We start from the raw sequence: 12,410 nt of genomic DNA, 5'->3' as shown, positions 1-12,410 counted from the left end.
GCATTGGCCCGACTAGAGATGTCCTGGGCCTTCTGCCCCGAGAAGACCAGCACGACGTCGTCTGCGAATGCCTGGCAGTGTGTCCCGGTCTTTGCCACCTCCTCCAGGAGAGGGTTGATGAGGAGGGTCCAGAAGGTTGGGCCGCCTACAGATCCCTGCACGCACCCCTTGGTGGTCTCTCTGGCCCACTCTGCACCCGCGTACCGTACGGACACCTTGCGATCGCTCAAGTAGCTGTCAGCAAGGCGCCGCAGATTCGCGGAGCAACGAGTCTCTGCCAGTCTGCACCGTATAGCAGGCCACCAGGCGTTATCGAAGGCTCCCTCTATGTCCAGTGATACCAGCACTGCGATCTCCTTCTCCTTCAACCGAGTTCGCAGATGCTGGACCAGGACATACAGGGAGTCTTCGGTGGCAATATGGTTTTCGCTGATGGCCAAAAAAGGAAATTATCAACCTAAGGCAACATAAGGCATAGGCGAACAAATAATGTCAATAATATCAATCAATGTCAATTTGATACTTAGTTCCACCTAGATTTAACTGGAGAGAAATTGATTAAGTAGCTTTATCCCGTAAGAAGATGGCATGTCGGGCTCGGCATCTTAACATAGGTTCCTGACGGCTCTCAATCTTCCACATTCGCTTAAAAGCAGATGACAACCCTTTTTGCCTGACGGGCAAAGAGCCTTGCGTGACGAGGATAAAGCTCTGTCACCTTGGTTATGAAAAACTACCTCGAACTTGGTGACCTCCAATAAGCAATAGAAATATTGTGTAATAAGCAATAATACCTGGTAGACATAAGTCCTGTTACAAAGAAAATATATCATAATTTCTGAACAAAAATTATTTTATTTTAAAGTTTTATTTGTGATTATGAAGAGTGAAAAAAAATATGTTGACATACTAAACTAGTTATTCAAAGTGTCCACCTTTAACTTTAACACATACTTTAAAACGGCCGGGCCATTCGTCGATGGATTTACGAACGGCTTCCATTGCAAACCTGGTCACTGCTCAATATTTGGATGACGCTTAAAGCAAAGCATGGCCTCTAGCACAGACCAGAATTTATAGTCTAATTTGGTCGTTGTATTGCTCCTCGATTCTTAAAATGTTATCATCGGTAAAGAGAATTTTTCTGTGTTTTTCGTCCACGTATCGAAGTAACAGCTGCTTTGATCTTTCAATTCTCTTTTATTTTAGTATCTGATTTTATGTATGTCCTGTGTATCTCCGATAAGCCCCTCTACGCCTAAGTTTTGTTAGGAAATCCGAGATAGTGCCCTCGGTGGGATTATTGTTTCTCTGGAAAGGATTTTCTGCATCCTTATGGGATTTCGACGAACTCTGGCCTTGACTGCATTAACGGCCTTGTTTGTTCGAATAAACCGCGGTCGGCCGGATCTCTCACGGTTATCAACAAACATGGTTTCAATGAACCTTTGGATGGTACGATACACAAACATTCCGCTAATCCCTAGCTTTTTCAATGTATCAAAAATGTCGGCTGGCTCCTTATCTACTTTGCACAGTGCAATTACTGCAATCCACGTACTACTAGTAGTCGTTAGTGCCCCACTCCATTTTCAAAACAAGTAATTTCTTAACAAAAAAGGTACAATAATGGCGGGAAAGAAGTCTATTTTTCATTATAGAAGCTAATGTTCGAAATTCAAATTAATGTTTTTTTAAATGTATGTAAACAGCCAGTTACAAAATTACTAGGTAGTATGTAGCTGGCGACTGTACAATACTACGAACGAAAGCATAATCTGTAGACATCGCTTACAGAGAACAGAGTCACTGCGTAAATAAATTAAATACGGAGTTTGTATAAATACACACACATATATATATATATATATATATATATATATATATATATATATATAATATTATTCATACTTCTTCTGTTTCCAAACTGTTGTTTGGAATTTCCCCGTGTGATAAAACCGCCCATTTTACGTTTTTATTATTATGGGGATGTTTGTTAGTTGTTAGTTACGCTGTTTAACACGGATTGACAATATTCATCCATTTCAACATATTAATTACGCGCGTTGCCAACTTCAAAAATGTATTGTTGGGCTAATCACAGGATTAGCGATTCTTACCAGTAAAAATAACCATTTTTCATAATATCATTAAGTGCTCTGAATGAATTAGATATTTCTAAAATAACAAAATTTTTATTTGTCTATTTACAGTTTTAACGTTTATAAATGGTCTAGCACAGATTTCCCCAAACTTTTTTGTGTTATAGACCACTTGCCATCTTTTTCCATGTTGGGTAGACCCCCTACTTACCTGATATTAATTTCCTGTAAATTTCTAACTGTAGTGAAGTTTAGTGTTAAAAACTTAAAGTAAAAACACATGTTAATTTATACATTTATTAATTGAATTTAAATGAAAACTACTCAAAATAAAATTTTGTAATAGTTATATAAAATATACGTAACATTAAATAAACCATAAATAAAATAACATAAGCATTAAGTCAATATTTTTAGTGAGAATAATGAACCTGGTGCTTTAATAATAAATTATCAACATTTGGCGTCAATTTTATACGGGTTAATCTTAAGTCTCCTCGGCTAATTATGTCCAGTCTGTTTCTTTTTTTCGTTAGGAGATTGGTAACAGCGCTGTACCCCCTTTCCACTATGCATGACGGTGGAAAAGAAATTAAAAGTGTAAAAAAGTGTATATGTTGAGATCCACTATCGTGGACCCCCATTTTCATTTCATGGACCCCCAAAATTTTTTCGCTGACGTAGACCCCTTGCAGGTTGTCATCGACCCCTGGGGGTCGATATAGACCACTTTGGGAATCACTGGTCTAGCATAACAAAAATAAGCTGAATAAGAATAAACAGGAAAAGAAAAGTTTAAAAAAATTTATAATTCCATGAAGAGTTATAATAAGTTATAGTTTTTGTACATTTTAACCGTTACATGAAATCCAGCTAATTTTTAGACTACCACTTCAAGTTCACGTCCGAACATGTGGTCAATATCGCCATCGATGCACTCACAAGACATACAATTTGTCGTCGAGTTGCTCAAAACGGATCCCAGCCAAAGAGAACTTCCGATGGACTCAGCCAGACAATGTACGATGCCTTCTGAGACGAAAGTGTGGCCATGCGCGCCCATGCTCGTGTCCCGTCCGTGCCGAACCGCAGGTAAGGTAAAAGGTACAAGATTTATATATCTTGGCCACCATATCTCAAGTTAAATCTTAAACAACCTTAACATTTTTTAATTTTCTGACACATTTGTGTCTTACTAGTGCAATATATTTTTAACAGGAATAGCCCCATCTGCATCTAACATCTTGTCTACTTGTCATTGAACTTATATTTTTAATATAAGTAGCGGACTGAGATTGAATATGTCAAGTTCCTTAAACATTTGTAGACTGGCGATAGTAAACAGTAGACTAGCACCAGATAATTAAAACCTTTAAAAAAACAAATGAAATTAAAAAACCAACAGATTATGTCGAGAGAGTGTTTTGCAATGTGGGAACGATGAAACGCCTTATTCCTGATGAATATAAAATATAATTTAGTATTTTAAAATTAAATTTGAATGATTAAAACGGTCAAGGAATTATAGGTAATTTTTCGGAAATATTAGAATTCTTTATAACCAATGTTCTTTTTAAGGACGAATAAATGACTTATCAGTTTAATAATAAGTTCCTGACATACACTTTTATGAAGTTTACTATTAAGTATCTAAAGTAAATCAAACAATACGAATAAATGTAAATAATACAGGACAATGACAGTTATGAATGACTTTAAATAAGGGTTACCATATTTCAATATATCAGGTTATTTATTTTAAAGTCAATGCTGAGGTATCGTTGGAACGCCTATTTTATGATGAGTATACAGAAAAAAAATTACTTGAGAATTTACTTTTAACAGAGAGAGTATTTATAATATTAAAGTAAATTTATAGTGTCCTTTTTATAAATAACTCAAATTTTACTGATTGTTTATTCATAATATTACTTATATTACTAATACTAATACTGATAATATTACTTATTTTTCTGGTATTATTTTAGATAACATTCTATGTTATAAACTGAACCAGTAAATAGTTTTAGAGGAAAAAGTTCGATGTTTCGTATATAATCGAAATATCGATTTTCTTACGCGTTTTATGGACATCTCTACAATACGATTGCAACGCTGTTGTTATTTGCAATTACAATTAAATGAAAAGTAATCTTAATATCATTAAATCGACAAAAGTAGGACCATTTTATAATTTGGAATTGTTTTTGCAGCCGTGTAGAATATGACCTTTAAAATATTTCGAAAATGATTACAAAAAAACAGGAATTTTAGAAGTGTACACAAAAATGTTATTATTTATTTTCAATTTTTTACTCAATTTTAGTTTCTGCTCTAATTTAAGGAGCAATTATACAGGTTTTATGATGTGGTATGCAGCTCTAGTACGCTTTATTCGTAGAAGATTAGTATTGGGTATTATATTCGCATCTTCGTTAACTTACTGCATCGTCAGTTTTTTAAGAGAAGTATGATTTTTTTCTCATATAAGTTGAAGTGGTAAATGTGTTTTATTATTTAGCTCTTGTATGTTAATCTTCTTTTAGGGAAATAACAGGAATGTGGTATATCAAGACATATCTATTGAACAAAAACCATTTATTTGGAGAACTCTTCAGGAACACAATGACACAAATGATACCAAAACCTGTAGAAATTCGGTACAAGGAAAATCTGTGATGGTAGATGATAGAGGTAATGAATGGCTTTCATAAATATAGTTTATATTTAATAACTACAAATCAAAAATTAGTGAGTGAAATTGTTGTTTATACTTAAATAGTATTTATTATATATTCCTAGAGTAATGCACATTTTACAAAGATTTGTGGTCTATAATTTACCTCTATTTAATTACAAAACATAGATAAAGACAAAATGTGGGAAACCTTTGTGCATATTAAGTTACACATATTGCTAATTTATTTATCATATGAATATTTAGAATGATCCTACATAATAATTAAGTAATTATCTCCAAGTCAAGTTAATAAAAATTTGCAAATGCTTGTAAGTAAATGTTGTGAATACATGATGAATTTCACAAACAAATTTTAATAATTATCATATTATTCTGATAGGACAAATAACCTTTAATAAACCAATATTTGGAATGACTGTAATATCAGTATGTACAATAAATTATATTCTTTGTTTAGGTTATGTATGTCAGAGGAAAGATATTTTAAAAAACAGTTGTTGTAATCCCGATGCAGAAGCAACAACTAGGTACAGCTGTGAATCATGTAAAGACAACAACTGCTGTATAATTTATGAGTACTGTGTTTCATGCTGCTTAGATCCAAGCAAGGTAATTTTAAGTTAATTAAACCTCTACATATGAATTTAGTTTTAAGATGGTCTTTTAATAATACCTCATTAAGAGGCAATTATTGTTGTTAAAGTGCCATCTTTTAACGAAGGTTAGAAGGACAACAGAAAAAACATAACTGCATGATAGTCGCATTTGTAGCTTGATGTTCTGTTTTTTATTACACAGAAGTAACTTAAGCCTTAAGAAAGCATTCCAAACTGGTTCTATTCCGTATCTATAATTGAGATTGATCTCCTGTGTCATCTACCCAACATCCTTAATATTGCATTTGCTTACTTTTTGTAAAAATTATCCGTTATATAGTAGCATGAGGTTAATAGATGGGACTTTACAAATGCTCAAAATTTTGTTTTATTGACATATAAATTAAGACCATATATTGAACTAATAGACTGAACCTTATCTAAAAGTATCTGGAGTTCTTCTATCATTGTAGTAAAGGAGTTGTCAGCATACAGATATTGTTAATAACCAGGCCATACACATTTATGTCTATATGTAGCTCATCCAATACTTCTCTGAAAATCATTTGCTTTCTGAAAATGCTTTCCTCATTAAGATTTTGCTTTATCTATCAATTTACCTTTAACACATTCATTCACCTTTTGGTTACAATAGAAATGTTTTATAAATCACACATTTTCAGAGTCAAGGACATAGACCTAAGCATGTCTACCAGTTTTATGTCTTGTTTTCTATCAAATGCTTTTTCAAAGAGTCAATGACAATGGCTATTTGTTTAGTGGGAAATATTTACATAAGTTGTTGATTTACACATAATTTTTTTTTAATCTTTCTTAAAATTATAGTTTTATGTAATAAGTTTGCATATCTATATTTAAGTTATAGGTGTAAAAAGTTTATAAGTGTGAATGTGTAGCTCATTAATCTATGGTACACCCTGTCCAAAAAACAATGATTTCAGAAATAATAAACAATGATAATACTGTAAAAAAAAGTGTTTACAAAATTCGGATTATTCATATCAAGATGAATTATTGTTTACTATCTGTGTCTGCAGACTTAGTACTGCCAGAACTTATTGACCAGTTACATTTTTAAAAAATGGATTAATGTAACATTCCAAAGTGATCACTTTATACTGAGTTGAAATGCTACCAATCATTCTGTATATAGCAAAAAGTTTTTTAAAAGCTAAAAGTATAATTTTTAAAAAGATGTTATTTTCTCTGTTTTTTTTTCGGATGTTAGGCGATGATGAGATCTACAATCGTACATGCTTGCCTAGTAAAAACCTATTCACTCTTGTCTTAAATACTTCTAAGTTATAATTGGACGGATAAAATGACGCCTGTTCCACTCCTTGCCTGTTCGCACTATAAAAGTATTAGCAAAACGCTTAATGCGAGTGAGTTAGGAATTTCCATTGTATACAGATGTCTTGAATCTGTGTGTCTTGTTGTTCGATGGAAGAAAGGAGATGGGGGAATTATTTGGTATAATTCCGCTGCACACACTCCAAAAGGTATTCTGTGGAATACCGATAAACTGGCAACTTTTCACCAATGCTCCAAACGTTGAAGCTAAGAGCTCACCAAAGAATCGTTACCAAAGCTTTGAGCTGCTACTTCTCCGAACCATCCCACAGATGGCCAGGATATTCTGTACCGCTCCCCTGTCCTGGTGTAAAATACTGCTGAAACTGCCCCAGAATACAATGTTTTTTGGCAGCGAATTTAGCTTTGAACTCAATAAACAACCCAAAGCTGAGATTTGATGTTAGTGTAATACGCAAGAGTTAGAGAGAGATGAACTGTCTACGGTATTAATGCTGTTTGGAAAGTCGGAGACAATTAAAAGGGTCAGCGTTTTGCAGTGAACATATACCCTGGGTCTTGCCGTCGGTACACTTGAGCAGATTGGCTTTGCCCCAATCGGAGACTGCCTCTAAAGACAAGTTTACGCGGCCTACTAGGGCCGCCCTGCGAGACTGAATTTGTGATTCTGCGGCTCGTGAGTCACATATATATATTTCTGTAATCGTGCTATCATCTGCGTACTCAAAAATACTGGGCTTTTACAGATCATTAATATGTAGCAGGAGGAGGGTTATTAAAAACCCGGGACCCCCGCGTTATTAAAAATTGATTGGACGTGTAGTCTTCAAAACTACTCGTATCAATCGATTTTTCAGAAAGTCCGATATCCATGCACACAAGCCAGAGGATAAGCCTTATGGAGGAAGCTTGCTAATCAAGCTATCCAGTATAGAACCGAGTGACCGAGATAGAGTGATAATTGGATAGTTAGGCACGAGTTCCAGTTTACAACATTTCTGAACTTGGCCACTCTCGAGGGAGAGACGAAACAAGCGTATTAAAACAGACACAAGCTCGGAAACTCAGGACTTTAGGACAATGGCTGGTATTCTATCAGGGCCACTAGCTTTATTAACATCAAGGTGGCGCAGATTTCTGCGCATCTCAGCCAGGCGAATGCTAATCTCTGCCTTAGAAGCCCTGCACCAAAGTAGACAAGGAAGTGCTATCGCACCGGCCGCATCTAGACGAGAATTGATTACGAAGAGTTAGGCAAACAAGTTTGCTTTTCCTCTGAGAAATGAGCCAATAACCTGTCAGATTTCAGCAGTGTAGGCAGAGAGGTGCGGCACAAATTCGCTTCAACCAACTTGAACACAGACCAAAACGCTTTGCTACCCGCAAGATATGAAGCGAGTTTGACCCAATCCTCAGGCCTTGGCAGCCCTGTTAAAAGCTTTCTTCTTTTCGCGATTGTACTTTGCGTTGCGCGTTCGATTATCAGCCCAGGTCATGTGTGCTTCGTGTCTTTGCGTTTTTTTCGTGTTTTGTTTTCGGTGCGTCGACATTTAGCTCCGAACCATGAACAATTTAACAAAATAAGTTGTGCGTCTGAAATATCATACTTTTGTATTCAAAATCTGTCTTTGCTAACAATATTTCATTCTATGTTAAAAATACTTTTCATTACTTATAATAACATAATTTATTTCTCTTAAAGAAAAAAAATATGTGTAATCTGCGTCGATTTAAAATAAAATTAAGACGACATTAAAAATAATATTAATTTTTAAAATATCAGATTAGGACAAATAGTAAAATTACTTGTGATAGCTACCATGGTGGCAATTAATGACAAACATTTTCTTCCGTTTCAAAAAAATGGATGGAATAATAGGTGAAATAGTATATGAATTGAATATACCAACAAAAGGGCGTCACCTGGAGATATTTCCGTGACAAAATACCGTTGTCACCTCGCATGTGTGATACTTGTTCTGATGACTTTGGTCACTAAAACAAATTGCGCCTACAGTTAAAGGTCTTAGGACTATTCTCCCCAATAAAAGTTGTTTTCCCGAAACTTGGCATCGCCCTCACCCCATCACTACCTTTCCCATTTAGATCAGAAAAATGGGAAGCGTCGCTTCGCCAACGCAAAACGGAGACCCTTTAACTGTCTCCGACTTTCCAAAGAGCATTAATACCGTAGACAGTTCATCTCTAACTCTTGCGTATTGCACTAACATCAAATCTCAGCATATATGACCTAGATTATTATTACATATGTAAAAGTTTTAAACGGATGAATGTCTAGCTCATTTACTGTCAATTAATGTATGGTACATGCTATGTAACATTCGATTGTTTCAAAAAGTATAAATAACATAATGATAATAGTAGAAAAAGGAAGAAAAATCCTTTTAAAAATTGGAGTTACTCCATATTAAAATTAATTATTCTTTACTATCTCTTTCTGTGGACTTAGTATTGTCAGAACTTTCTGCCTTATTGTATGACAATACAAAAAATAAGTATTTCGAAGTGATCACTATACACAAGGTGATTGAAAAACGATGTAAAAGCTTCAGTTTTTTTTACAGACAAATCAGATATACATTCACTTCTTTAAAGCTTTTACACCTAAAACCATTCAACCTGTATATATATATATATATGTATATATATACAAATATATCATGTAAATATATACAAATATATGATGTATATATATTTCTAATATACTAAGCGATGATTTCGTTCTTAGTCAGTTATATTTTGTTTGCGAATGTTTATACATATTTATTTATTTTACAGAGGGACATGCTCGAGATAGTTTTGTCGAAATTATCTGCAGAGGAAAACGTGTTGTTTCGCTCTCTCACTGACGACTATGAGTTGTGCCTTACCAAATGCCGCACCAGTTCTCATAGTGTGCTACATGAAAATTCATATAAAGACCCAGCACATAAGCATTGTTTTGGAGACGAACCACCCAGAACGCGAACGCCTGACTAAGATAAATAAACAGTATAGTTATACGTAACCTTAGCGATTTTATATAATTTCTTGGTACTATACCTAACTATTCAATTAATGAATATTGATTATTAGCAGAGGTCGGATAATCGGATGCATTTTTGACAGACAAAAGCAGTTTGACGTCTCACATTCTCAATCATAAAATTCTTTAAAATCATCTTGAAAAAAGTCTTTATTTTCGCGCCGTAAAAAATGATTAATTTTGAAGTCTCGGGATTTACTTGATCCAAAAATGTATTCCATAACAGCCAACACTTAAAATTTATTAAATATTTATTATATTCCATAATAAGAATAATTAAGTTAAACAATCCTGAAATCCCGCAATTTTGTACGCAAAAATGTATTCCACGATAACCAAAACCTAAACTTGTAAGTTAGGGTTTTGATTTTGAATTTTAAAACCTGAATCTTAAATTAATTCACCTGGAATTCCCAGAATTTTTTCGATACTATATATAGTATGTTATAACAGCAAGAACCTGAATATTACTATTATTAAATATTATTATTACTTATTATTAAATATAAATTGACTTCTATAATTAAACAGGTAAATCAATACATCCAGATAGACCGGATTTTTTCAGTACAAAAATGTATTCCATTATAACTTACCCCGCTAACGTAATGAAACTAAATTAATTCATCAAGATATCCCGGGATATTTTATCATGCAAAAGTACTTTCCGCAATGAACCAACACTTCAACTTAGATTAGTATCCAAATGTCCGATCTCGATTATTAGTTATTAAATAGATGTTTTAAGACTTGGAGGTGCATGCATAAGCAATCAATTTCCTATGATATTACTAAAGAACGTTTTTTCTTAAACATAATATCATTATGTTTCGATTACAATTTTATAATTGTTATGAAACAATATAGTGTTCTTTTAATTAAGAAAACAAAATAATCATCTGTACAAGTACTTATATACTAGAGAAATGTTTGTCATGTGATATAATAAATGAAATGAAGATATTGAAAGAAATGCTCATAAATCAATACAATATTAACGTAAATGTAAATCTATATTCATGGTGCTAAGTTTGTGGCTCAAAATAAGAACAAATATAGCTAGTTAAAAATACTTATCAATTTCTTCAATTGTCATAAATCATTTGTATATCAATAGTTAAAATTTTAATTGACTTTTCAATCATGTGGTTCTATGCCAGGGATGAGCAACTCGCGACCCGCGGGCCGCATGCGGTCCTCGAGGCAAGTAAATTTTAATTTTTTTTTGTATTTTTTTTTTTAAAAATGCTAAAATCAAGGCTTTAAAGATAATAAAAGTGTCTAATTAGTTGTAAATCATTTGATTTCGAACATAAATTACGTTTAGAACATAGTTTGAACCTTGAATATCCTTTTTTTTTTAAGGCCCACTGTTTCTGAAACGGCGGCTCTCCGACCAAAAAAGGTTGCTTACCTCTGTTCTATGCGATTACCCGCGACTAATAATAGCGCGAGGCAATATTCTACAAGCGCCATCTATTGGAGCAGTTCGAAGTTACAGAGTTCCTGCATATAATTATTTTGTTTGAATGTACATTATTTTGACATTCATTTGTTTCATAGCGAAACGGAAGCCTTGCGAGACTATTGCGCATTTATTATTAGAATAACTACCATAAACAATCGATTATTAGACGCAGAGCTGTTCAGAATTCTATTGGAGACGTCACACATTTCGCAACGGGCAACTTGTCATCTGTAACGGATCGTCCAATGTTTTGCTTCTTTCATAATTTAAATTCTAGGAATGACTTGTATTTAAGAATTTCTTGATTCTTTTGACTAATATAAACGAGAATATATAATACATTAAAATTAAATAATTTATACTATTTAAGACTATAGTTTAGTTTAACAATTTGAGTTAAATTATTAACTGCTAACGTTATCGATCGACGGTTGAGCCTAATCTCTACTGCGTCAATCAGTTAGGTACGTACTAACGTAAATTAATAATCACTGGGTTTTGGGCAGTAGAAAGTGATAATAATAAAATAAAACACCAAAAATAATTATACAATTTAATTTTGTATCGAATCTAATCTAGATGTAGATTTTACATAAAATTATTGACGATTTTTAAGTTTTTAGTGATTCAGTATTGATAGAAACTATAATACGGAAAGATAACATCAGTTCTATTTTCTTTATTCGCATTTAAAAAACTTTATATTGTCATATTTTGGCGGTTAATTCGCGGCATATATTTTTATTATTTTTAATCTATGATTGTTTTGGTTTTTATCTTTTACTTCATTAAATTCTGCCACTTGTTTTTTTTTCGTAAATTTTTAAAGACATTTAAGGAATTATAAAAAATGATAATGGAAATTTGCATACCTAGTTCTTTTCAACATTAATGTTCATCACATAAGGTCCAATTTGCCTATGAAATTATAGTAAAAATAAGAAATATTGTTAAGTGCTCTAACTATAGACCCTAATATTACAATTTTATCAATTTATTATCCGTTAATAAATTACATATTGCAAAGAAAAAGTTATTATGACTGAAAACCTTAATTATGGTTAATTAGTATAAAACAGTTACCAGATTCAGGGTTATAAACTACTGTACTGTTACATAGATTTATAGTTTTTAATAAGTTACTAATTTTGTAATAAAATAT

At 33.1% G+C, this 12,410-nt stretch overlaps 1 protein-coding gene across 1 annotated transcript; it reads left to right on the top strand.

The window, feature by feature from the left end:
- Window positions 1-4,296: 4,296 nt before the first annotated feature.
- On the top strand, window positions 4,297-10,813 carry LOC137933269 (SREBP regulating gene protein). The gene is made up of 4 exons (XM_068777147.1): window positions 4,297-4,570; window positions 4,649-4,796; window positions 5,261-5,412; window positions 9,534-10,813. Exons 1-4 carry the CDS (start codon window positions 4,391-4,393, stop codon window positions 9,732-9,734), a joined length of 681 nt encoding a protein of 226 aa, XP_068633248.1. The 5' UTR covers window positions 4,297-4,390; the 3' UTR covers window positions 9,735-10,813.
- The last annotated feature ends 1,597 nt before the right edge of the window (window positions 10,814-12,410 follow it).

This window comes from Battus philenor, unplaced genomic scaffold (genome assembly GCF_028537555.1).
Source record: "Battus philenor isolate CCGP_79_NKW_IND1 unplaced genomic scaffold, ilBatPhil1.0.hap1 SCAF_13, whole genome shotgun sequence".
Lineage (NCBI taxonomy): Eukaryota > Metazoa > Arthropoda > Insecta > Lepidoptera > Papilionidae > Battus > Battus philenor.
This window is presented reverse-complemented; position numbering and strand designations above follow the sequence as displayed.

Coding starts and splice junctions, on each gene's coding strand:
- LOC137933269 (XM_068777147.1), top strand. CDS start 4,391: ATGTTATTATTTATTTTCAATTTTTTACTCAATTTTAGTTTCTGCTCT. Junction 4,571..4,648: donor TCGTCAGTTTTTTAAGAGAA/GTATGATTTTTT, acceptor ATCTTCTTTTAG/GGAAATAACAGGAATGTGGT. Junction 5,413..9,533: donor GCTGCTTAGATCCAAGCAAG/GTAATTTTAAGT, acceptor TTTATTTTACAG/AGGGACATGCTCGAGATAGT.